This window comes from Nerophis ophidion, linkage group LG14, assembly GCF_033978795.1.
Source record: "Nerophis ophidion isolate RoL-2023_Sa linkage group LG14, RoL_Noph_v1.0, whole genome shotgun sequence".
Taxonomy (NCBI): Eukaryota; Metazoa; Chordata; class Actinopteri; order Syngnathiformes; family Syngnathidae; genus Nerophis; species Nerophis ophidion.
This window is the reverse complement of record NC_084624.1, coordinates 38,050,658-38,073,018: the sequence shown is the minus strand read 5'-3', so window position 1 is coordinate 38,073,018 and position 22,361 is coordinate 38,050,658. Positions and strand designations below refer to the sequence as shown.

Genomic DNA, 22,361 nt, shown 5'->3' with positions numbered 1-22,361 from the left:
CATGTGTGGCAATGTGCTACAGAGTTTAATAATGTTGAATTGGATGAGTGTTTATTGATGACGACACACCTGTTAACGGTGACCAAAATAAGTAGATTTTAGTCGTTTTATTGTAAATTCACCGCACGCACAAGCAGCAAAAGCAGGTTAAAGCTGCAGTGAACAATGTTTGTGTACAAATGATTTGTTGACTCATCAAAAAAGAGAAAGCCTTAGAACATAAAACAGCAAATTATGTTTTAAATAATAGGTTTGTATTGTCCTGAAGCTGTTCTGTTTCATGGAAGCGACAAAACAAAGTATTTGAATTCCACAGATTTTTGCTTACGATTCAACTTTTCCATTTTCAAATTAATGTTGCTGTTGACGTTCACTTGCGTTTAGCTTGCCAGCACTCCCTGGCGGTGGTTATATGATACTACATGCATAGATTTGCATAGGAATTGAATATAGTTTAAACCAGTTAGCTGTGTCTTTGTCAAGACTTACCCACAAAAAGACCTCTGAAAAACCTTCTAATCTTTAACTAGTCCTTGACTTGTCTTTGACATGTCTTTAGTAAGTTCTTCCCCAGCTTTCCTTTTAAACAACTCAAACAGAAAACTTGGTGACACAGGCTTAAATCAGTCTTTTTCATGACTGATTAATTAATTTAATCTAATGTGCCGCTGTCTTGCCGCTCATCGTCTCCATGTCAACATATAGAAACCAAATGAAAATAGGCTGCAGTCAACAGAGTGAACAAGCTGAGCTCATAAAAGAAAGGTGTGTGCGGATAATGATGGCAAGATTACATTTGACCATGTAGTCCAGCACTCGGCACGCTTCATAAAGCTAATGCTACATCTCCTGGCCTGCATTTGGCGCAGTTTCCCCGCTCTACCACAGATAACAAAACTGCATTTGTTAAACCTTCATCAAAATGGAGGCGTTGTTTCCTTTGCAAAAAAGGCAAATATATCTTTCAAAAGCAGAAATCAAGTGCTGAACTGAACTTTTATACAGCTGAGGCCAGCCACCGTGCGCACACGCACGCACACACACGCGCACACACACACACTCTCACACCCACGCACACACAGACAGTGCGATGTCAGTGTCAGTACTTTGGCGAGCATCAACGACCGTCACATAGAGGTCACAGGCTGCGCCCCCAGTCGGCCATGTGTCGTGATGGTGGGGACATGCATATAAATCAAGGAAAGGCAGAGGATCAAAGCTAAGCTGACCTGCTGCCTTTTCACCTGCGGGTGGCAGCGTGGCGCGGAGGAGGCGTGGAGTGATGAGGAGATCAGGAGTGGTCCATAGGTTCACCCTCATGTCCATCCTGGCTCTCCATCTCCTCCTCTTCCGGTTTGCGCGACACCGGAGCGGTTGCAGCTTCCTCCTCCTCCCTGTCGCCAACCGTCCGCTGGAGGCTGGCCCCGCCCCTCTGCTGCTGGCGCAGGTGACGTTCCATGGACGCCTGGATGGAGGAGACCATCTCCTGCAGCTTCCTGCGCTGCTGCTCCATGAGGGCAGGGTCCAGGCTGCGGCCGTCTTTCATCGTCACAAAGCCCGGCGCCATGCGCACCAGCTCCCTGGTGGCGTCCTCGGGGATGTCCGATAAGTTGGGCGGGCCGCGAGAGACGCTGGCACTGAGATCCACACCACTGCTGTGCTGGCGAGTGATTGGCCGGTGCTCAGGAGGGGAGGAGCCTCGGCTGCCAAGCGAGTGACCTTTGCCCTGGAACGCTGTGACGGCATGCAGCGGCTCCTTTTTACGCACCACGCCACCGCTGCCCAACCGCAGCACACCATGTGACGGGCTGCCCTCTCTGCTGCCCCTGGAGGCCACCTCCGAACGCAACTGCATCAGCGCTTCCTTCACGCGCTCCTCCACGTCGGCGGCCACCGCAAAGTGACCAGCGCTGTCCACGCACAGCTCCACGCGCTCTTCTGTCGCGTTGTACACAAAGGTCCGGCCCGTCAGATGAGGCAGCATGCAGTGCTTCCCGTCCATCAATCCTGCGCACACATCATCATTACAGCCACTTTATTAGGAAATGCCTAATACAGTGTTACATACACTCAGCGGGCTTCATTGCCTAATACCTAAAAAAGTGGCATTCACGTACCCATGTCCTTCTTGACGATGTTGTAGAAGACGCCGCCCTTCTGGAACAAGTGAGGCAGCTTCTTAGCGTACGACCAAACGTCCTCACCTGCAACACCACACTCATTAGCAAACTGCTCCTCAGTTAGCACAACATGCCAGCCACCATTTGACCCTTTTGGCAGGCCAGATTAGACGCATCCAGATGGCTGAGTCAGCACACAGGCACAAAGACACACACAAACATGGACACACTCACACACAAATACACATAATTTTCCTGTGATAAGTAGTGATCAAAGTCAGTGAAATCAAAAATGGATTACTCAATCTTTTAAAGATTATTGATCTCCAGTTCTTACCCATCAAGGTCGCTAGGAGACAGAGCGATGACATCTCAAGGTCGATGCTGTCCTGAAGATCGCGGCCGCTCGTCTTCGCCACAGTGTCCTGGCTCTTTGCCAAGTGCGAGCCAGATGCCCCAGGTCCGGGTGGCTGGGGTTTCTTGTCGCCGGGGCTCCTCAATATCTCCAACGTCACTCGGTCGCCGTGCTGCAGCGCGACCGGCTCGTTCTCTTCGCTGGTGCCGGGCGGAAGCAGCTCTTTGGGAGGGAAGCCGTAGCGGATGCACTGCCGGGTGGGCGGCACGCCAAAGTGCTCTGCGATGCTGCCCCGGAGTTCTGCGAAAGATGTGCGGGCTTGCAGGGTCAACGTGGCCGTTCTGCCGTCGCTGGTGTTCACGCGGATCTTCTTCTCACTGGAGGATGAGGCAGGGGCGGCGGACGACTTGGCTGGCGTGGTCGGCGCCGGGGACGAGGCGGAGGCTTCTGGAGAGCCGCCGGGAGACGTGGGCTGGCCGCGGTCCTTCTGATCCTGCTTGATCCGCTCTGTCCTGCGGCGTTGTGTGACCGAGGCCTGCTCGCTGATGCTCTGCTGAAGGTTGCGCTCAGCCCGGCTCATGGTCAGCTCCTCTTTGTGGAGCGTCTTGGCCTTCTGACCTGTCAGAATGATCTTGGTGGGAAGGTCCGGCGCTGACTGGCTTTCTGCAGTGTCGGTTAGGCGCTGGACGTGGGCGCCGTTGATGGCCACCGGGTTGTATTCATCCGGGTTCTTCTTGGCGGTGTGATGCAGGATGGTGTTGACCACTTTCTGCACCAGGATCTCACTGCCAAACTCGCCGGGGAAGTGCTTGGTGACCAGCTTCATGGCCACGTCATACACATTGCTGTTCAACGTGGGGTCATTCTCGTACTGGAACCAGTGCACAGTCTCCCGGACTACCCTACCGCCCCACTCCAGCGTGATGGGGAAGGCTTCTGGGAGGTTATCGTACTCCTTCCCTTCCCAGAAGTGCTTAAAGCCGCAGCCGCATTTTCCACCTTGGGAGCGGGTGTTGGTTCTGTCACCGTCCAGGTAGACAACAAGGCCATCCCCGCTGACGTGGCGGACCGACGTTCCGTGGCACCAATTGCAGGTGTTAAGGGAACTCAGTTTGTAGTCAGGGATGAGGGCGTCGCTTTGGGGGTCGTAAGAGCACACAATGTTGTTAAGCGGAAAGCTGTAGTTCTTGTCGGGTCGCAGCTGGCCATGCGTGGACTTGGCCAAATTGTAGAGTTTCCCGCCGGGCCCCAGCCAGTCGGCCGGCACATGCAGCTCGGCGAGTGCGCCACAGATCAGGCAGCGGTGCAAGCGGTTCTCCACCACCGACTTCCTGGCCGCCTCAGTCACCTCCTCAGGCTGAATGCCGATGACGCCGGTGCGCCGGTAGACCCACTGGTGCATGTCGGCCACCAGTGCTGGGTGGATGCTGTGCTTCTCCATAAACACCTCTTCCATGGCACCCACCAAACGCATCAAATATTTGTCTTGCAGGCTCCGGTCGCCGCCGATCACGCAGCTCCCGTCCGCCTCCAGCTTGATGTACTTCCTGATGAGCTGCTGGGGGATGCCCCAGGCCTTGGGAAGCAGATGGGCCGGCAGCCTGGGAAGCACTGTGTTTTTGATTCCCACCAGCGGGATGTAGTGATTCCGGCCAGAGCTGCTCCAAGCGATGCAGATGGGTTTGTTGAGCTTCCCGTCTTTGGCCCTGCACTGCTCCTCTACAACCAGGCCGGGCAGGAAGGTGGCTGAATAATCTCCGGAGCTCCTCATACCACTCAGAGAATCCAGCAAGATGATGGGCCTGTGTAGGACATTGGCCAGTCCAAAAATATGGATGTTGCGAAGTCCCAGGGGGACTCCTTCAGGCGGGATAAAAAGAGGGTCGCACTCATTGATGATGTCCTCCCACTCGGCAGCATCAATGAAATCCTGAAACAGGGCTTTGTAGCGGTCCAGGTTTTGCTTGAAATTCTGCTTCAGGTTCTCGCGCAAGGCATGCCAGAATAGCTCTCGACCCACCAGCGCCCTGGACACGGCGTGGACCAGACAGTGGCCGTCTCCATCTACATGGACGGGAATGAGACATTCCCTGTTGCCGTTGGCTCTCTTGACCTCTTCCAGGGTGTCGTGGAGGTAAATGAGGCTACCTGAGCGGTCTTTGCCATAGCCCATTGTGGAGACCTTGTCTGGTTCGATCAGAAAGGCCCGGTCCCCCAGCAGGGAGCAATCAAACATCTCTCCTTGGTTCATGTCCTTCAGCAGCTTGGCTCTGCCGGTTTGTTTATCCATGCCGTAGCGCGTTAGAACCGGAGACAGTAGCTTGCAGTGGTAGTTGGACAGCCCCATCACCTTCACCAGCTCGGTGCCTTTCTTCGGAGCGCCCGTGACGCCCAACAGGGCGTTTCTGAGCAGGTTGTGGAGCACCACATCTGGATCTGTCACCTCCTGGACATTAAGGAGATTCTTCTGTTCGTGCCTCTGACCACACTCGGTGCACTCGATGCTAACTGAGCCGTGAGCGGGGAAGAAGAGGCTAGCCCGACATTTGGGGTCCGGACAGGTGGCGGACAAAATACGTTTGTCTTTCTTCTTGGAGCTCTGCGGCAGCGACATTTCGGAACTGGGAAAAAATGGTGGAAGTGTCAGCTTCACAGAGGCATGCCAGTCGTGAAGCTGTCAGACGTTGCTAGCAAACAAGAACAACACGGAAGCGGCTGTTTTCTTTAGCCACCAACGCTTGCGAAACGCGTGACGTCACAGTGTTGCATGGAGGGAGTTGTAGTTCTGTTCAGACTTTATGTCGACCATACAGCGACACATCGAACTCTGAGCGCTGACATTGTGGCTATAATAACATATAATACTACTAACGAGATGTACTGCTCCTTAAAACACATAGTCCATGTTCGCTCTCTAAGATAAGTGACAACATTCACTATCAGTATACATTGACCACAATGCAACGCGATGCTTTGACGTTGAGGTGTCAGGAAGTCCAAACTGGCACAAACCAGTGGTGTAGAGTCATGATTTGCACATTAAATAATTAAGTTAACATTTTGTAGTCAACATTGCTTACTCAGTTGACCAGTGCATTCGAGCAAAGCCGGCGTTAGTACGTTTAAGTAATCAAGCTTCTTCTCACACGCACCTTTTGCTTTGTTGCATCATTCAAAGAGCGCGATAGCAAGAGCTAATAGGCTAATTTAGCGTTAAATTCTTACAGATATTTTTTTTCGGAGTAAAAGTCAACGTGTTCCTCGCAGATCACGTCCTGCAAAATGGACACATTTGTTGTGAACGGTCTGCTGTCAGTATAAGCAACACACAATCACAGCAATGACGTCACGACACTCGTGGCCTATCATGTCTTTGTTGCGTTGTTTTGGACTTCAAATCCAACGTTTAACCCACATAATTAGCATTCGATCATTCTGTAGGACAGTCGGTATGCACAGTGTGTTATTAGCTGTCATCGTGTGTTGGCAATAATTGTTCGCTAGATGTCGCGGCATTGGGACCGAAAAGCACCGTATTGCCATGACAACCGGGAACCGCATCGTCCGCGTTTTTTCCATATTCGTTTAGGAAAAAGGCTCAATAACAATTGTGAATTTGATTTATGCTTAATCACGGGTTATTGGTTGCATTAACTTTCAAAGAAGACCTAATTTAGACACAAATGCCATTTTATTGTCAGCATGTCATATAACAATAACATCCATCCATCAAATTTACCTCCGCTTAATTGTTCCTTTTGGGGTTGTTTTACTTATGTGCACGTCATTTATTTTCTCAAAACGTAATAATACTTGTATGTTATATGGAGTGAAACCTGCCAAGTAGTCCACCATAATCTGTGTGTTTAAATTATGAATGCAATATATTTTGCGATCAATCACATGAGTTGATTCGTTATTTTTCACAGCCCTTATAATAATATATAATTGTTGTTCATGACTGATGCATTTGTTGTCTTGTGCATTTGTTTGTGTAATTTCAACAAACTAGAAAAAAATGATTGCACTATTCTAAATATCGCTCCCACCCTGCAGTAAAGCCCTCAAAATACATCTCGTCTAAACTCCGGTCTTCTGCACCTTTCCTCGTAACTTTTTTCTATACTTGAAAAAAATCAGCAGTTCACTCGATCAAAACATTTCAAATTTCCACAAATTCTTTTGAGATGCTTTATATGTTTTACATTGCCGCTGTTTTACTCGTGCAAGATCTCGCAACACTGCATGCACATCCGCGAGGATAAAAAGTGCCCTGCGCTCTACAAAATGTCGATGGATGTTCGTCAATATGTCTTATAGGAAAAAAAAGGTTAAACTTTTTGGAAGTTAGTGCTAAAGTCTTGATTTGGTCTTTACACTTTTTTGCGTTGAAAGTTAGCGCCCGTGCGGATGAATACAAGGTGGCTACGAGACTATAGGAAGGTCTCGCGAGGCCGCTGGTGGCGGTTGCTGGATTTTAAGTTCAAAGGGTTAAACTCCCTAAAGAGTTTTTGGACAAAGTAACTCATAGAACTGTTCCACACTCACACATAGTTCAATCTTGTCATCATGGTGAGTTAAAATCACAGTGTTTCTTTGGAATTAGCACAAATCTTCTTAGTTTTAGAATCAGAAGTGTATTGAAATAACTAAATGAATGTTTATTTAGAATTTTGACAATTTTTTTTTAAATGTATGTTACTTCTGTTTTTGGTATATTGATTCCCGGTGATGGTGATGATATATTGTCCTAAAGAATGCTGGAATGGTGTTCATGAGAAATTGTGATGTAGAGCAGTGGTTCTCAAATGGGTGTACGCGTACCCTTGGGGGTACTTAAAGGTATGCCAAGGGGTACCAGAGATTTTTTAAACATATTCTAAAAATAGCAACAATTCAAAAATCCTTTATATATTCATTTATTGTTGGCCCTGCGATGAGGTGACGACTTGTCCAGGGTGTAGCTGAGATAGGCACCAGCTCCCCCCGCCACCCCAAAGGGTATAAGCGGTAAAAAATGGATGGATGGATGGATGAATAATGCGTCAACAAAATATGAATGTAAGTCCATAAACTGTGAAAAGAAATGCAACAATGCAATATTCAGTGTTGACAGCTGGAATTTTTGTAGACATGTTCCATAAATATTGATGTTAAAGATTTCTTTTTTTGTGAAGAAATGTTTAGAATGAAGTTCATGATCCAGATGGATCTCTATTACAATCCCCAAAGAGGGCACTTTAAGTTGATGATTACTTCTATGTGTAGAAATCTTTATTTATAATTGAATGACTTGTTTATTTTTCAACAAGTTTTTAGTTAATTTTACATCTTTTTTTCCAAATAGTTCAAGGAAGACCACTACAAATGAGCAATATTTTGCACTGTTATACAATTTAATACAAACCCCGTTTCCATATGAGTTGGGAAATGGTGTTAGATGTAAATATAAGTGGAATACAATGATTTGCAAATCCTTTTCAACCCATATTCAATTGAATGCACTACAAAGACAAGATATTTCATGTTCAAACTCATAAACTTTGATTTTTTTTGCAAACAATAGTTAACATAGAATTTCATGGCTGCAACACGTGCCAAAGTAGTTTGGAAAGGACATGTTCACCACTGTGTTACATCACCTTTTCTTTTAACAATACTCAATAAACGTTTGGGAACCGAGGAAACTAATTGTTGAAGCTTTAAAAATTGAATTCTTTCCCATTCTTGTTTTATGTAGAGCTTCAGTCGTTCAACAGTCCGTGGTCTCCGCAGTCGTATTTTATGCTTCACACATTTTCGATGGGAGACAGGTCTGGACTGCAGGTGGGCCAGGAAAGTACCCGCACTCTTTTTTTACAAAGCCACGCTGTTGTAACACTTGTCTTGCTGAAATAAGCAGGGGCGTCCATGATAACGTTGCTTGGATGACAACATATGTTGCTCCAAAACCTGTATGGACGTTTCAGCATTAATGGTGCCTTCACAGATGTGTACGTTACCCATGCCTTGGGCACTAATACACCCCCATACCATCACAGATGCTGGCTTTTGAACTCTGCGCCTATAACAATCCGAATGGTTATTTTCCTCTTTGTTTTGGAGGACACCACGTCCTCTGTTTCCAAATATAATTTGAAATGTGGACTCGTCAGACCGAACACCTTTCCACTTTCCATCAGTCCATCTTAGGTGAGCTCGGGCCCAGCCAAGCCGGCGGCATTTCAGGATATTGTTGATAAATGGGTTTGGCTTTGCATAGTAGAGTTTTAACTTGCAGTAATAGATGTAGCAACCAACTGTAGTTACTGACAGTGGTTTTATGAAGTGTTCCTGAGCCCATTTGGTGATATCCTTTATACACTGATGTCGGTTTTTGATTCAGTACCGCCTGAGGGATCAAAGGTCCGTAATATCATCACTTACGTGCAGTGATTTCTCCAGATTCTCTGAACTTTTTGATGATTTTACCGACCGTAGATGGTAAAATCCCTAAATTCCTTGCAATAGCTAGTTGAGAAATGTTGTTCTAAAACTGTTCAACAATTTGCTTACAAAGTGGTGACCCGCACTCCATCCTTCTTTGTGAATTACTTAGCATTTCATGTAAGCTGCTATTATACCCAATCATGGCACCCAACTGTTCCCAATTAGCCTGCAAACCGGTGGGATGTTCCATATAAGTGTTTGATGACCATTCCTCAACTTTATCAGTATTTATTTCCACCTTTCCCAACTTCTTTGTCACGTGTTGATGGCATGATATTCCAAAGTTAATGAGTATTTGCAAAAAAAAATGTTTATCAGTTTGAACATCAAATATGTTGTCTTTGTAACATATTCAACTGAATATAGGTTGAAAATGATTTGCAAATCATTGTATTCCGTTTATATTTACATCTAACACAATTTCCCAAGGGCTTCACGGTGGCAGAGGGGTTAGTGCGTCTGCCTCACAATACGAAGGTCCTGCAGTCCTGGGTTCAAATCCAGGCTCGGGATCTTTCTGTGTGGAGTTTGCATGTTCTCCCCGTGAATGCGTGGGTTCCCTCCGGGTACTCCGGCTTCCTCCCACTTCCAAAGACATGCACCTGGGGATAGGTTGATTGGCAACACTAAATTGGCCCTAGTGTGTGAACGTGAGTGTGAATGTGTTGGCCCTGCGATGAGGTGGTGACTTGTCCAGGGTGTACCCCGCCTTCCGCCAGATTGTAGCTGAGATAGGCGCCAGCGACCCAAAAAGGGAATAAGCGGTAGAAAATGGATGGATGGATGGACAATTTCCCAACTCATATCGAAACGGGGTTTGTAAATCAGAAACTGATGATATAGTGTTGTATTTTACTTCTTTATCTCTTTTTTTTTCAACCAAAAATGCTTTGCTTGAATTCAAAAAAATTTCACAGAGGGTACATCACTGAAAAAAGGTTGAGAACCACTCATGTAGACTACAATGTTATTACAGCCTTACTATTCCCTGGATGACGAGGAAGACCTGCTGCTGGGCCCTGATAAGGAAATCTGGAATACGTTTGAGCCTTTGTCATCTAGCCATTCATCATCGGCGACGGCATGGGACCTGCTGGACCAGAAAAGTCCGTCTTCCGTCTACCTTCAGTCCTTCGTCATCCACGACTGCATGTGGAGCAGCAGCTTTGCCGCCGCCGATAAGTTGAAGAAGGCGGTGTCTCATTGGCAGGGGGATCTGCAAGCGCGTCATGACTCCACCTCGTCTACTGGTGACAGTGCGAGCAAATGTCAGAGCCAGGTCCCCCAGATGAAGACGAGCCACACACTGGACTTTCTGAAAACCACGAGGACCTGCATCAACCCCTCAGAGGTTCTTCCGTACTCAACGCTCCACAGGAGACAGGATGTGACCAAAGGAGCGGGGGCAGGAGCCAACATCTGCCCATCAGGTAGGAGGACTTTTGATTATTTGAGGGTCGGTATCAGGCTAATTTGTTCATGTGTTTCCTCTATCAGCAGAACCTGTGGAGGAAGAAAAGGGGATGCCGCTTTCCAATGTCAACATCCAACAGCACTACAACGCCCCCCCGCAGCCCAACCGCAAGCAGACTCAAATTAGGGCTTCCGACGCCCATTTGGCGTCGAGTCAGAGCATATTAACACCTTATTGCGGCAAGGAAAGACGGAAGAATGCCAAAGTTATTGAGCGCCAACGCAGAAAGGAGCTGAATAGGAGCTTCTTGGCACTGAAGGCACACGTCCCGGACTTAGTCCCAGGCCGCAGAAACCCAAAGGCAGCTATCCTAAAAAGAGCAACAGAGGTGATCACGGTGGTCCAAGCGGACGAGAAGATGTTTTTGGCCAGGAAGGAGGCGCTTATGGCAAGGATGTGGGAGTTGAAGCACAGACTGAAACAACTCGCCTCTTAATCTCTCACTTCCCGTTGGCTCACCTCATCGTCATCATCGTGACATGTTGGCGCCCATTGCTCGCTTTTATTCTTTCAAATAGGGGTGTAACAAACATGAAACGACTTAATTTTAATGATTTTTAAATAAAACATTGAAAAACTGCAAACTACTGGCTGGTAATTCCTAAATTAATAATATTCTGGAACAAAAAAGTCATACTGTACTATAACGTAATTGACAGTGTTTGTTTTTTAGGAAGGAATGATTGTTGTATTGCTAGTACGTTCCTTAGTGGCTGAAGTCCAACATTAATAGCAGCAGCATGTATCTGAACAATAATAATAATAATAGATTACTACTTTTTGTCAAAACAAGGCTTGGACGTGGATTGTTTCTTGGACGCAGATGAGAATCAACACGAGCGAGGCGTGGACGTGAGTACATGATATTTATTAAATAGACAAACAAACTACAAAAAGGCAAACTAAGGACGCGCTCTGTGGCGGATAATAATCTATACTAAACTTAAAACAAAACAGCACAATGGCATGACTATATACAAATAAACAAAATGTACTATCTATGGCATAAACAACAAAACTTACTCGGCGTGGACCAAAACAAACAACAAGGCATGAAAAAGAGTATCGAGGTCGTGAAGGAGGTGCAGCATGGGTAGGGTGCGTGAGAGTGTGAAGATCCCTGAATGAAGACAAGAAAAAGAGTGACTCAAGTAGCCGTGATCATTAGTGAAAACAGGTGTGAGGCTGAGAACAAGGACGTGACATGACAGGTGAAAACTAATGAGTTGGCATGGAGACGAAAACAAACCAGGGAGTGCCAAGACAGAACTTAAATGTCCAAAAAACTAAACATAACCTGACCAAAACTAAAACATAAACTTACAGGCGTGACGCTTTTGTTGTTGTTTGTAGTTTTGTTGTCTTGGGAAGGTCAAAAGTTACCAAATAGCGGAACAGCGTCAACATACTTCTTCTTAGTGCAATTGCAAGTCATGACTCTCACTAGTCAAAGGCTGCATGCTTCCATATTACAAACCCCGTTTCCATATGAGTTGGGAAATTGTGTTAGATGTAAATATAAACGGAATACAATAATTTGCTAATTATTTTCAACCCATATTAAGTTGAATATGCTACAAAGACAACATATTTGATGTTCAAACTATCCATCCATCCATTTTCTACCGCTTATTCCCTTTCGGGGTCGCGGGGGGGCGCTGGCGCCTATGTCAGCTACAATCGGGCGGAAGGCGGGGTACACCCTGGACAAGTCGCCACCTCATCGCAGGGCCAACACAGATAGACAGACAACATTCACACTCACATTCACACACTAGGGCCAATTTTAGTGTTGCCAATCAACCTATCCCCAGGTGCATGTCTTTGGAGGTGGGAGGAAGCCGGAGTACCCGGAGGGAACCCACGCATTCACGGGGAGAACATGCAAACTCCACACAGAAAGATCCCGAGCCTGGATTTGAACCCAGGACTGCAGGACCTTCGTATTGTGAGGCAGACACACTAACCCCTCTGCCACCGTGAAGCCATGTTCAAACTAATGAACATTTTTTTTTGTTGCAAATAATCATTAACTTTAGAATTTGATGCCAGCAACACATGACAAAGAAGTCAGGAAAGGTGGCAATAAATACTGATAAAGTTGAGGAATGCTCATCAAACACTTATTTGGAACATCCCACAGGTGTGCAGGCTAATTGGGAACAGGTTGGTGCCATGATTGGGTATAAAAACAGCTTCCCAAAAAACGCTCAGTCTTTCACAAGAAAGGATGGGGCGAGGTACACCCCTTTGTCCACATCTGCGTGAGCAAATAGTCAAACAGTTTAAGAACAACGTTTCTCAAAGCGCAAATGCAAGAAATTTAGGGATTTCAACATCTACGGTCCATAATATCATCAAAAGGTTCAGAGAATCTGGAGAAATCACTCAATGTAAGCGGCATGGCCGGAAACCCACATTGAATGACCGTGACCTTCGATCCCTCAGATGGCACTGTATAAAAGACCAACATCAATCTCTAAAGGAAATCAGTACATGGGCTCAGGAACACTTCTGAAAACCACTGTCACTAAATACAGTTTGTCGCTACATCTGTAAGTGCAAGTTAAAGCTCTACTATGCAAAGCGAAAGCCATTTATCAACAACATCCAGAAACGCCGCCGGCTTCTCTGGGCCCGAGATCATCTAAGATGGACTGATGCAAAGTGGAAAAGTGTTCTGTGGTCTGACGAGTCCACATTTCAAATTGTTTTTGGAATTATTCAACATCGTGTCATCCGGACCAAAGGGAAAGCGAACCATCCAGACTGTTATCAACGCCAAGTTCAAAAGCCAGCATCTGTGATGGTATGGGGGTGCATTAGTGCCCAAGGCATGGGTAACTTACACATCTGTGAAGGCACCATTAATGCTGAAAGGTACATACAGGTTTTGGAACAACATGTGCTGCCACCTGAGTGCCGTCTTTTTCATGGACGCCCCTGCTTATTTCAGCAAGACAATGCCAAGCCACATTCAGCACTTGTTACAACAGCGTGGCTTCATAAAAAAAGAGTGTGGGTACTTTCCCGGCCCGCCTGCAGTCCAGACAAGTCTCCCATCGAAAATGTGTGGCGCATTTTGAAGCGTAAAATACGACAGCGGAGAGGGGGTGAAGCTGTCAGTTAGCAAGAAAAAACCCAGTTCAGGTGTGCAGATAAAATCATATAGAATAAAAGTCACTTTTGAGCACTATCTGCAATATCGGGCTTTTTGTAATTAGAGTAATTGAATAATCATTACATCCATCCCATGTATGTAATGGTGGTCCTTCAGGTAAAACTGTGCATCGATTGTTTTACAGCCTGTCTTAAAGCCGCTTTCTGACCGTCTCTTCAAGCCGCGCCATTTTGTGGGCGGTCTTATTTACACGCCTTCACTTCAACTGCGTCATTTACCCGTCATCCATGTTGTAGTTTTATTGCTTCCATAGCGAGTCTACTGACAGACATAAATTACAACAGGGGACGGTATGGCGCGGTTGTGAGAGTGGCCGTGCCAGCAACCTGAGGGTTCCTGGTTCAATTCCCACCTTCTACCAACCTCGTCACGTCCGTTGTGTCTTTGAGCAAGACACTTCATCATTGTTTACAGCCTGTCTTAAAGCCGCTTTCTGACCGTCTCTTCAAGCTGCGCCGTTTTGTGGGCGGTCTTATTTTCACGCCTTCACTTCAACTGCGTCTTTTACCCGTCATCCATGTTGTAGTTTTATCGTTTCCATAGCGAGTCTACTGACAGACATAAACTATAACAGGGGATGGTATGGCGCGGTCGGGAGAGTGGCCGTGCCAGCAACCTAAGGGTTCCTGGTTCAATACCCACCTTCTACCAAACTCGTCACGTCCGTTGTGTCCTTGAGCAAGACGCTTCACCCTTGCTCCTGATGGGTGGTGGTTAGGGCCTTGCATGGCAGCTCCCTCCATCAGTGTGTGAATGGATGAATGTGGAAATAGTGTCAAAGCGCTTTGAGTACCTTGAAGGCAGAAAAGCGCTACACAAGTATAACCCATTTACAATTTACATTTATAATTACATGCTACTTTGGATTAGAAATGGCAACAGCGTAGGATGCATAAACGACCCAGTCTGCCCCACAACAAGAGTCAAAAAGAAGCCTATTCACTACAACGTCGGACTACAAAGGTGAACTCGCGCAAAGCTCTTCAGGTAAATCTCTACCATATATGGAGATAGCCGCTGATGTACACAGTTGGAAAAACGTCACAAAACGGACACATTTCAAAGGGTTTGTTTGGAGGAAGAATGAAGCAAGGCAAGATTGTTTTATAAATATCTCAGCTGTGCCGCCATGGTTTGATTTTAGATTTTTGGGAGTTATGCAGACCCCAAATACTCCAAAAAAGTACCATTTGGTAAAAATAGTTGGTTTTGCATAATAGGTCCTCTTTAATACATGAGGCTCCTGGGGCCTCATGTAACAAGAATGGTATGGATTTTCTTTTAAAAATAGACATTCAAATCCATAAAACGGCAGAAGTAAAAATTCAGATGTTTGAAAGCACATTTCTTTGTTACATTGTAATTTACTTGGAATTGATTCCAGATGGGCAGCACAGTGGCACAGGAGTTAGTGCATGTGCCTCCCAAAACGTAGGTCCTGAGTAGTCCTGGGTTCAATCCCGGGTTTGGGATCTTTCTGTGTGGAGTTTGCATGTTCTCCCCGTGACTGTGTGGGTTCCCTCTCCAGGTACTCCGGCTTCCTCCCACGTCCAAAAACATGCACCTGAGGATAGGTTGAGTGGCAACGCTAAATTGGCCCTAGTGTGTGAATGTGAGTGTGAATGTTGTCTGTCTATCTGTGTTGGCCCTGTGATGAGGTGGCGACTTGTCCAGGGTATATACCGCTTTCCGCCCGAATGTAGTTGAGATAGGCTTCAGCTCCCCCCGCGACCCCAAAAGGGACAGGCGGTATAGGCAATGGATGGATGGATGATTCCAGATGAAGTGTGGCTTGCCACGCCCGTCCACGCCCCCTTATTATTATGCAAATCATATTAAAAGTAACCCTGTGTGACTGAGAACTGCACGCACTATCAAATCAGGACTCCATAGGAAGTGCCTGTTTCTCCTGCTTGGAGCGATCAAAAGAGGGTTGAAACATGTGCGCAACAGAAACAGCGGACTCAGGCTAAAAAAAAACAGAATTGGTCAGGCATCAGGAAGTTGGATGTACATCCCCAAAACAGACCAGCCTTGGAAAAGATGGTAGCCTCAACTGTCCCCTTGTATGGGGTGCCAAATGGAAAAATTCAGTCACACATTTTGTAGAAGGTATATTTCACATTTAGGTCACCTTTTCACGTTTAGACAACTTTCATCACATTGAAGTTTAAATTAAATGTTGACTGTAAATGTTATATCTATATGTAAACCCCTCCATCAATTTTCTACCGCTTGTCCCTTTTTTTGGGAGGTTGCTGGATCTGCTGGAGCCTATCTCAGCTGCATTCCGGCGGAAGGCGGGCATCTATATGTACATGTTAAATTTAAATATTAAATCTAAACCTGAAAGTTGAATCTAAATCTTAAATATAAATGTTTAATCTAAATGTTAAATTTAAGATGAAATTGACATCTAAATGTATATGTTAAATATAAATCCTAAATCTAGTTGATTTGAAATATGAATCCTCAATCTTGAATTTCAAATCTAAACCTAAATGCTAAATCTAACTCTAAATGTGAGCACTAAATCTCTTGCCAAGTATAAAGATTAATATTTGTAGAAATTACAATTTTCCACTAATCCAAGGCCTCCCAGCCACAAAGCCGCACCCACATCCCTCCCTCTCATGCAGTGCAAGACACACCTACATATTTCTTACTGCAGAAGAAGAAAACGTGACAGATGTTTGACATATTAATGCCAAGAAAGATGTATATTGTCAAAAATGTTAAATTACGGAGATGTCCTGCACATCTGGGTGTATGCTCCTGTGGTGAATGCAGCTTGTAATTGATATACCCCTACTTACTGACAATTGATATGAATATGGCAGAGTTCACAAAGGCTGAGAGGTATGGCGATGCATGGCCCACATCTTTCTTTATTATTTATATACGTCTGACCATTTGACTTTCCCATTGGTCTGCTGTTTAGACCCCGGTTATTAATAATTTATGGCATCAACATGACAACCACAAGGTCGAGAGAGAGATGTCACATGACCTTCACTCTGCTCAGTGACAATCATCTATCTCTGCTCGTTTCCATGACGACATCATCAAATTTGACTCAACAGAAAGATTGCATGTTTAAACCAACAGGTGGCTACAAAGATGTTATCACAATGTGATTTTATTCCTTAGTTATAAAAAAAAAAGTATAAAAAAAGCATGGCCGACTCATTCGTTAGCATGAGTGCAAGCTCATTTGTCCAAAGTTACTTAGCGGCCACGTTTGTTTGTGTCCAGCTGAGCTCATCTCTCATGGTTTCCTGTTTACATAATGAGATCACCAATATACACCTTCAAAACCTTTGTTCAGTTTGCAACATGTTCCTTATGTGCTTGGGAGTGGTGTCCTCGTTCAGGTGTTTGGTTGTGTACCTGCGGGGGTGAAAGGTCACAGCGTTGGCCAGTGACGGTAAACAACACAAAGCATGTGACGGCGAGCGCCAAGTCTGACCTGAGAGCGTTCAGTAAACCCTCTACGCTGCTTGCCGGCTGCTCCTGCAGCAGCCGAATGCATCCTTTCATCTGTGCACATTTAAACATCTTTAACACGCCACACACTCATTCCTTTTAAACCTTTGTGCGTGTGAGCGTACATCAATGTTGGATGTCTTGACAAAGGCGCCGGCTGGGTGCACGTGGTCATAGAGGATGATGACACCAACCATCACACGCAGACAGAACAAGACCGTCTCATCGCTTGTAAAACGACTTCTGTACTCTCTGTGCACGCACACACACACACACACACTCAGGATGTGAGGAGGCAATTTGAGGTGGGGATGCATTCAGGGACTTACGGTGTTTCCAGCATGACTTTACAAACACAGGCCATGGTGCTTAGACAGTCTGTGGTGTTCTCAAGAGGAACTTTAGGGTTCTGCAACACAATTACATTATTCAGTATGTAGGGACTACGCAAAAATTACAACTGCAATAAAGCATCCTGAAGTCGTACTCATTTGCTTTTTAACAAACAAAAACATACTCAATCCATCTATCTATCCATTTTCTACCGCTTGTCCCTTTTGGGGTCACTTGTGGTGCTGGAGCCTATCTCAACTGATTTCGGACAACAATCACACTCACATTCCCGCACTAGGGCCAATTTAGCGTTAGCAATTACCTCTCCCCAGGAGAATGTTTTAGGTGGTGGGAGGAAGCCGGAGTACCTGGAGAGGGAATCCACGCAGTCACAGGGAAAACATGCAAACTCCACACAGAAGTGAAGTGAAGTGAAGGGAATTATATTTATATATTGCGATTTTTCTCTAGTGACTCAAGGTGCTTTACATAGTGAAACCCAATATATAAGTTACATTTAAAGGCCTACTGAAACCCACTACTACCGACCACGCAGTCTGATAGTTTATATATCAATGATGAAATATTAACATTGCAACACATGCCAATACGGCCGGTTTAGTTTACCAATATACAATTTTAAATTTCCCGCGGAGTTTCTTGTTGAAAACGTCGCGAAATGATGACACGTATGATGACGTGTGTTTGTGACGTTTCGGGTTGGAGGGGACATACTAGCTCAGCACCAGTTACGGCTAAAAGTCGTCTCTTTTCATCGCATGATTACACAGTAATTTAGACATCTGTGTTGCTGAATCTTTTACAATTTGTTCAATTAATAATGGAGACTATAAAGAACAATGCTGTTGGTGGAAAGCGGTGTATTGCAGCTGTCTTTAGCACCGAGACACAGCCGATGTTTCTTTGTTTGTAGTAAAGCTTTAACACAGAGCGGTCAAGTGAACATGTTTGTCTACGTCAACCAGCATGTTTTTGGATGGGGAAATTGTGATATACATCTTACCGGAGACATCAGTGGATTATTCGTTCTCCTGCAGTAGCTGTCAAAAAAGGCAGCTGTGAGCTTGGCTCCTCGGCTTCTCTCTGAGACACTGGCGTGTTCACCGCAGCCATCCGACCTCTAGGTATGTCTTTACAATCTTACTAAAACACTATTAAAACAATAAGCAGATAAGGGATCTTCCAGAATTATCCTAGTAAATGTGTCTAATTACATCTGAAACGCTCACACTGCCGCCGCCCGGAGCCGTCGCTTTTTATTTTATTTTTATTTTTTCTAGTCCTTCACTATCAATATCCTCAGCCACGAATCTTTCATCCTCGCTCAAATTAATGGGGAAATTGTCGTTTTCTCGGTCTGAATAACTCTTTTTGTTGGAGGCTCCCATTATAAACAATGTCAGGATGTGAGGAGCCCTCACACGGGTGACGTCATCGTCTGCGACTTCCAGTACAGGCAAGGCTTTTTTATTAGCGACCAAAAGTTGCGTACTTTATCGTCAATGTTCTCTACTAAATCCTTTCAGCAAAAATATGGCAATATCGCAAAATGATCAAGTATGACACATACAATGGACCTGCTATCCCTGTTTAAATAAGAAAATCTCATTTCAGTAGGCCTTTAAACCAGTATGGGTGGCACTGGGAGCAGGTGGGTAAAGTGTCTTGCCCAAGGACACAACGGCAGTGACTAGGATGGCGGAAGCGGGGATCCAACCTGCAACCCTCAAGTTGCTGGCACGGCCACTCTACCAACCGAGCTATACCGAAAGATCCCGAGCTCGGGATTGAACTCAGGACAACTCAGGACCTTCGTATTGTGAGGCACATGCACTAACCCCTCTCCCACCGTGCTGGCCAAACATTCTCAATAAGACGTATAAATAAACAACAGTGACATCATGAGGACACGGTGTGGTGCACTGACATCAGAGACAAACTTTGAGGTGCCGTCGCTCAGGGTCTTCAACATGGGTGTGGCACTGGCGTAGAACAAAGACATTCGATTGGCCAGCTCGTTGTTGACCTCGTTATCTGCATCCGCCTGGAGGTCATTGGTAGAAAAATGCTTTGACATAACACTATTCCTCATCTAACAAATATGTGTGTGTGTGTGTGCATGTGTGTGTGTGTGTGTGTATGTGTGTGTGTGTGTGTGTGTATGTGCGTGCGTGCGTGCGTGCGTGTGTGTGTGTGTTTGCTCACCCACACATTGTTGATACGCATGCGACTGATTGTACGCCTGTAGTAGCTGAAGTCATTCTGGATGGCGGGAATAGTCATCTGCAAAAAACATTATGAGGAAACAGGTGAGGAAAGGAAGTGGAGGAGGAGGAAGGACATTGAATGATGAAGGTGAGGACCTTGAGCTCGTCGAAGCGTAGCGTGAAATGAAGGATGAGGGCAAACTGACGAGCCAGAGCCTGTTTGCTCTCCAGCTGCTGAGTGGGGAGGGCATCAGAACTGGTGAGGACGTCCAGTAGACACCTCAGACTGCCCTCTGATTGGACAAAACACAAACGCACACATTGTTATTATTACGCACTGAATGACTAGTGAATGAGTGAGTGAGTTAATTACCAAGCTTGTGAGAAAACTCATAGAAATTTTTCAGTTTGGTGACCAGAGGAAGAACAGCAGACCACGCCTTCTCCTGTACCCCCTCCTCATTGGGGCTCTGAATGGCCTGTGCACATACACATACACACACGGCATAAATTTTGACACACACACACGCACACACGCACACGCACGCACACATATGATGTTTCCCCTAATCCTCACCTGTCTGATTTCCTCCCCTGCACCAGTGTAGCCCTGCAACCCGTCCAGGATGACCTGAGACTCCGTCAACACCCGGTTCACCTTCTCCCACACCGTCTTTTCTGTGGATGATGGCTGAGCATCTGCACAGAGGTCAAAGATTAGCATCTCAGGCCCTGCTATGGTGTTTGTGAGTGTGCGTGTGTCTTACTCTCAAAGTCTAAAAAGAAGTTTCCTCCACTGTTGTCGATGTCTCTGCTCAGCACTTTGATCAAGTTCCCCATTCTGCAGAAAAGTTACCATGACAGCGCCAAAAAGCTGGCAATACTAGATTGACAAGCCTTAAAAAAGGGGTTTAGTGAAAAGAACAGTGAAAGAGGAAGCAGTGACATTTGTCCTATAGAGAGGAAGTAAGGCCTACTGAGCTCGCGCTCAGCTCAGACGACATGATGGAGTCACTTCAACAAAAACGTCAACAAAAGTCCCTTTGTTCACATCAAGAGATCAGCTACATGGGCAAAAATGCATTATCATGTATTTCCGGTCTTATAATTACACTTTTTCTTATTTATTTATTTATTTTTATTTAATTATATTTATATTACTATACATATTTGTATTTATTTATTTTAAATTTATTTATTTGTCATTATTCATCGTTCATTATTTAAGAATGAATATGTTTTGATTATATATTAAACCTTTTGGTATAATAGATCAGTATAATACTGCTATAATATCAGTACTGTTATGACACACAAGTGGCGTCATCACCTTTCAGTTCTACTCACTTTTCCTCATATATACACACACGGCGTTTGTTTTACACTCGCATTAATAGTAAAAACAAGTAGAGAAGTTTAATATGCATCCATTGACTTTTCCCTCGAGTACGTCCATCTTTTTATTTCAAAATGTATCTCAAATTCGACCCCAAAAGCAGTTCCTAATCATTTGACCCAGTGATGTAGTTGTTAAGGTGGTCCCAATATGACAAACATATATAAACAAATCGTTCTAATTAGTAATCTTAAGCGATTACAGTGGTTTAGGTCCAGCGGGTCGCTATAGCTCAAGAGGAAATCGTAATTGTGGACTTGACAGGACCTGAACCAAGAGGTCAGAAATCAGAACCAGTTGCTGGTTGAACTTTGGAGCAGAATTCTGAGTAATAACTTCCTGATCGAACAGGAGCTGACATGTCTCACCAGGACCCACCCAGGCCGAGACCCAGACTGAGACCAAGACCCCTCCCTTCCTCCTCCTGCCCAATACCAGATAGTCCCCCCCACCCTTCCAAAAAAAAATGTCCAGTGCTCACCTTGGCTGAGAGCCGATAGATGCTTGATCGAGATGGCGGGTCCAGGTGACTCTACATGCCGACACTGTCTACCCGGAAGTAGCCCCCTCGGCGCTCCGTTAACTATAAAAGGAAACGTTTCCTGAGCACAGAGCCAATCAGCGTGCGCAGAGGCCGTGCAACTTAAAAGCGACTTTAACTTAAAAACCTGAACGCAACTTCTAGTTCTGTGTATCGCGGCTCCAAATTAATCCCCCAAAAAATTACAAAAACGCATTTAGTCTTTTTTTTATTGCATTTGTGTAATATTAATTCCAGGATTGATTTTGACCACAGAAAAATGTGTGGAATTAATTTTAAAAAATAATAATATAATTTGATATCAACAGTCATTCGTGAGCAAAAATGTGTAATATTCAAAAACACTCGCTTTGTCTCCTGTCTCCTGCGCTTTACTGCTGACACCTTCTGGACGGAAGAGACATTACATCGACTCGGTGAGGGAGGAGACATAAACGACACTTTATAACATAAAATATACTGAATTACATACACGTATGAAATATGTCAGATGTATGATAAAATGGATTTATTTAAAAAAAAAGGTGAAAGTCCAGTAGAGCAGGGGTTTTCAACCTTTTCTGAGCCAAGGCACATTTTTTTTTATTGAAAAAAAAAAAAAAAAAAAAACCCGAGACACACCACCGGCAGAAAACGTAAAAAATGAAACTCAGCAGCCGATATTGAAAGTAAAAAGTCGTTTCCGCAATTGTTGGATATGAATTCAAACCATAACCAACCACGCATCACTATAACTCTTGTCTCTAAGTAGGAGTACT

The 22,361-nt window shown here is 45.1% G+C and overlaps 3 protein-coding genes across 4 annotated transcripts; 1 reads left to right on the top strand and 2 right to left on the bottom strand.

Moving 5' to 3' along the window:
* Positions 1-92: 92 nt before the first annotated feature.
* vcpip1 (valosin containing protein (p97)/p47 complex interacting protein 1) lies at positions 93-5,802 on the bottom strand. The gene is made up of 3 exons (XM_061920671.1): positions 2,458-5,802; positions 2,118-2,204; positions 93-2,007 (listed from the first exon to the last, which is right to left on the bottom strand). Exons 1-3 carry the CDS (start codon positions 5,087-5,089, stop codon positions 1,292-1,294), a joined length of 3,435 nt encoding a protein of 1,144 aa, XP_061776655.1. The 5' UTR covers positions 5,090-5,802; the 3' UTR covers positions 93-1,291.
* Positions 5,803-9,874: 4,072 nt separating this feature from the next.
* LOC133568959 (transcriptional regulator Myc-1-like) lies at positions 9,875-10,952 on the top strand. Of its 2 annotated transcripts, none has more exons than XM_061921133.1 (2): positions 9,875-10,394; positions 10,465-10,952. In XM_061921133.1, exons 1-2 carry the CDS (start codon positions 9,929-9,931, stop codon positions 10,872-10,874), a joined length of 876 nt encoding a protein of 291 aa, XP_061777117.1. In that variant the 5' UTR covers positions 9,875-9,928; the 3' UTR covers positions 10,875-10,952. The 2 variants fall into 2 exon arrangements, with proteins under 2 accessions (XP_061777117.1, XP_061777116.1); XM_061921132.1 differs by having other exon boundaries at positions 10,462-10,952.
* Positions 10,953-16,472: 5,520 nt separating this feature from the next.
* Positions 16,473-21,698, bottom strand: LOC133568619 (CYFIP-related Rac1 interactor B-like). The gene is made up of 11 exons (XM_061920670.1): positions 21,544-21,698; positions 20,434-20,507; positions 20,244-20,365; positions 20,040-20,145; positions 19,823-19,959; positions 19,665-19,742; positions 19,387-19,503; positions 17,435-17,514; positions 17,231-17,357; positions 17,089-17,159; positions 16,473-17,009 (listed from the first exon to the last, which is right to left on the bottom strand). Exons 2-11 carry the CDS (start codon positions 20,504-20,506, stop codon positions 16,931-16,933), a joined length of 990 nt encoding a protein of 329 aa, XP_061776654.1. The 5' UTR covers position 20,507; positions 21,544-21,698; the 3' UTR covers positions 16,473-16,930.
* Positions 21,699-22,361: the final 663 nt, after the last annotated feature.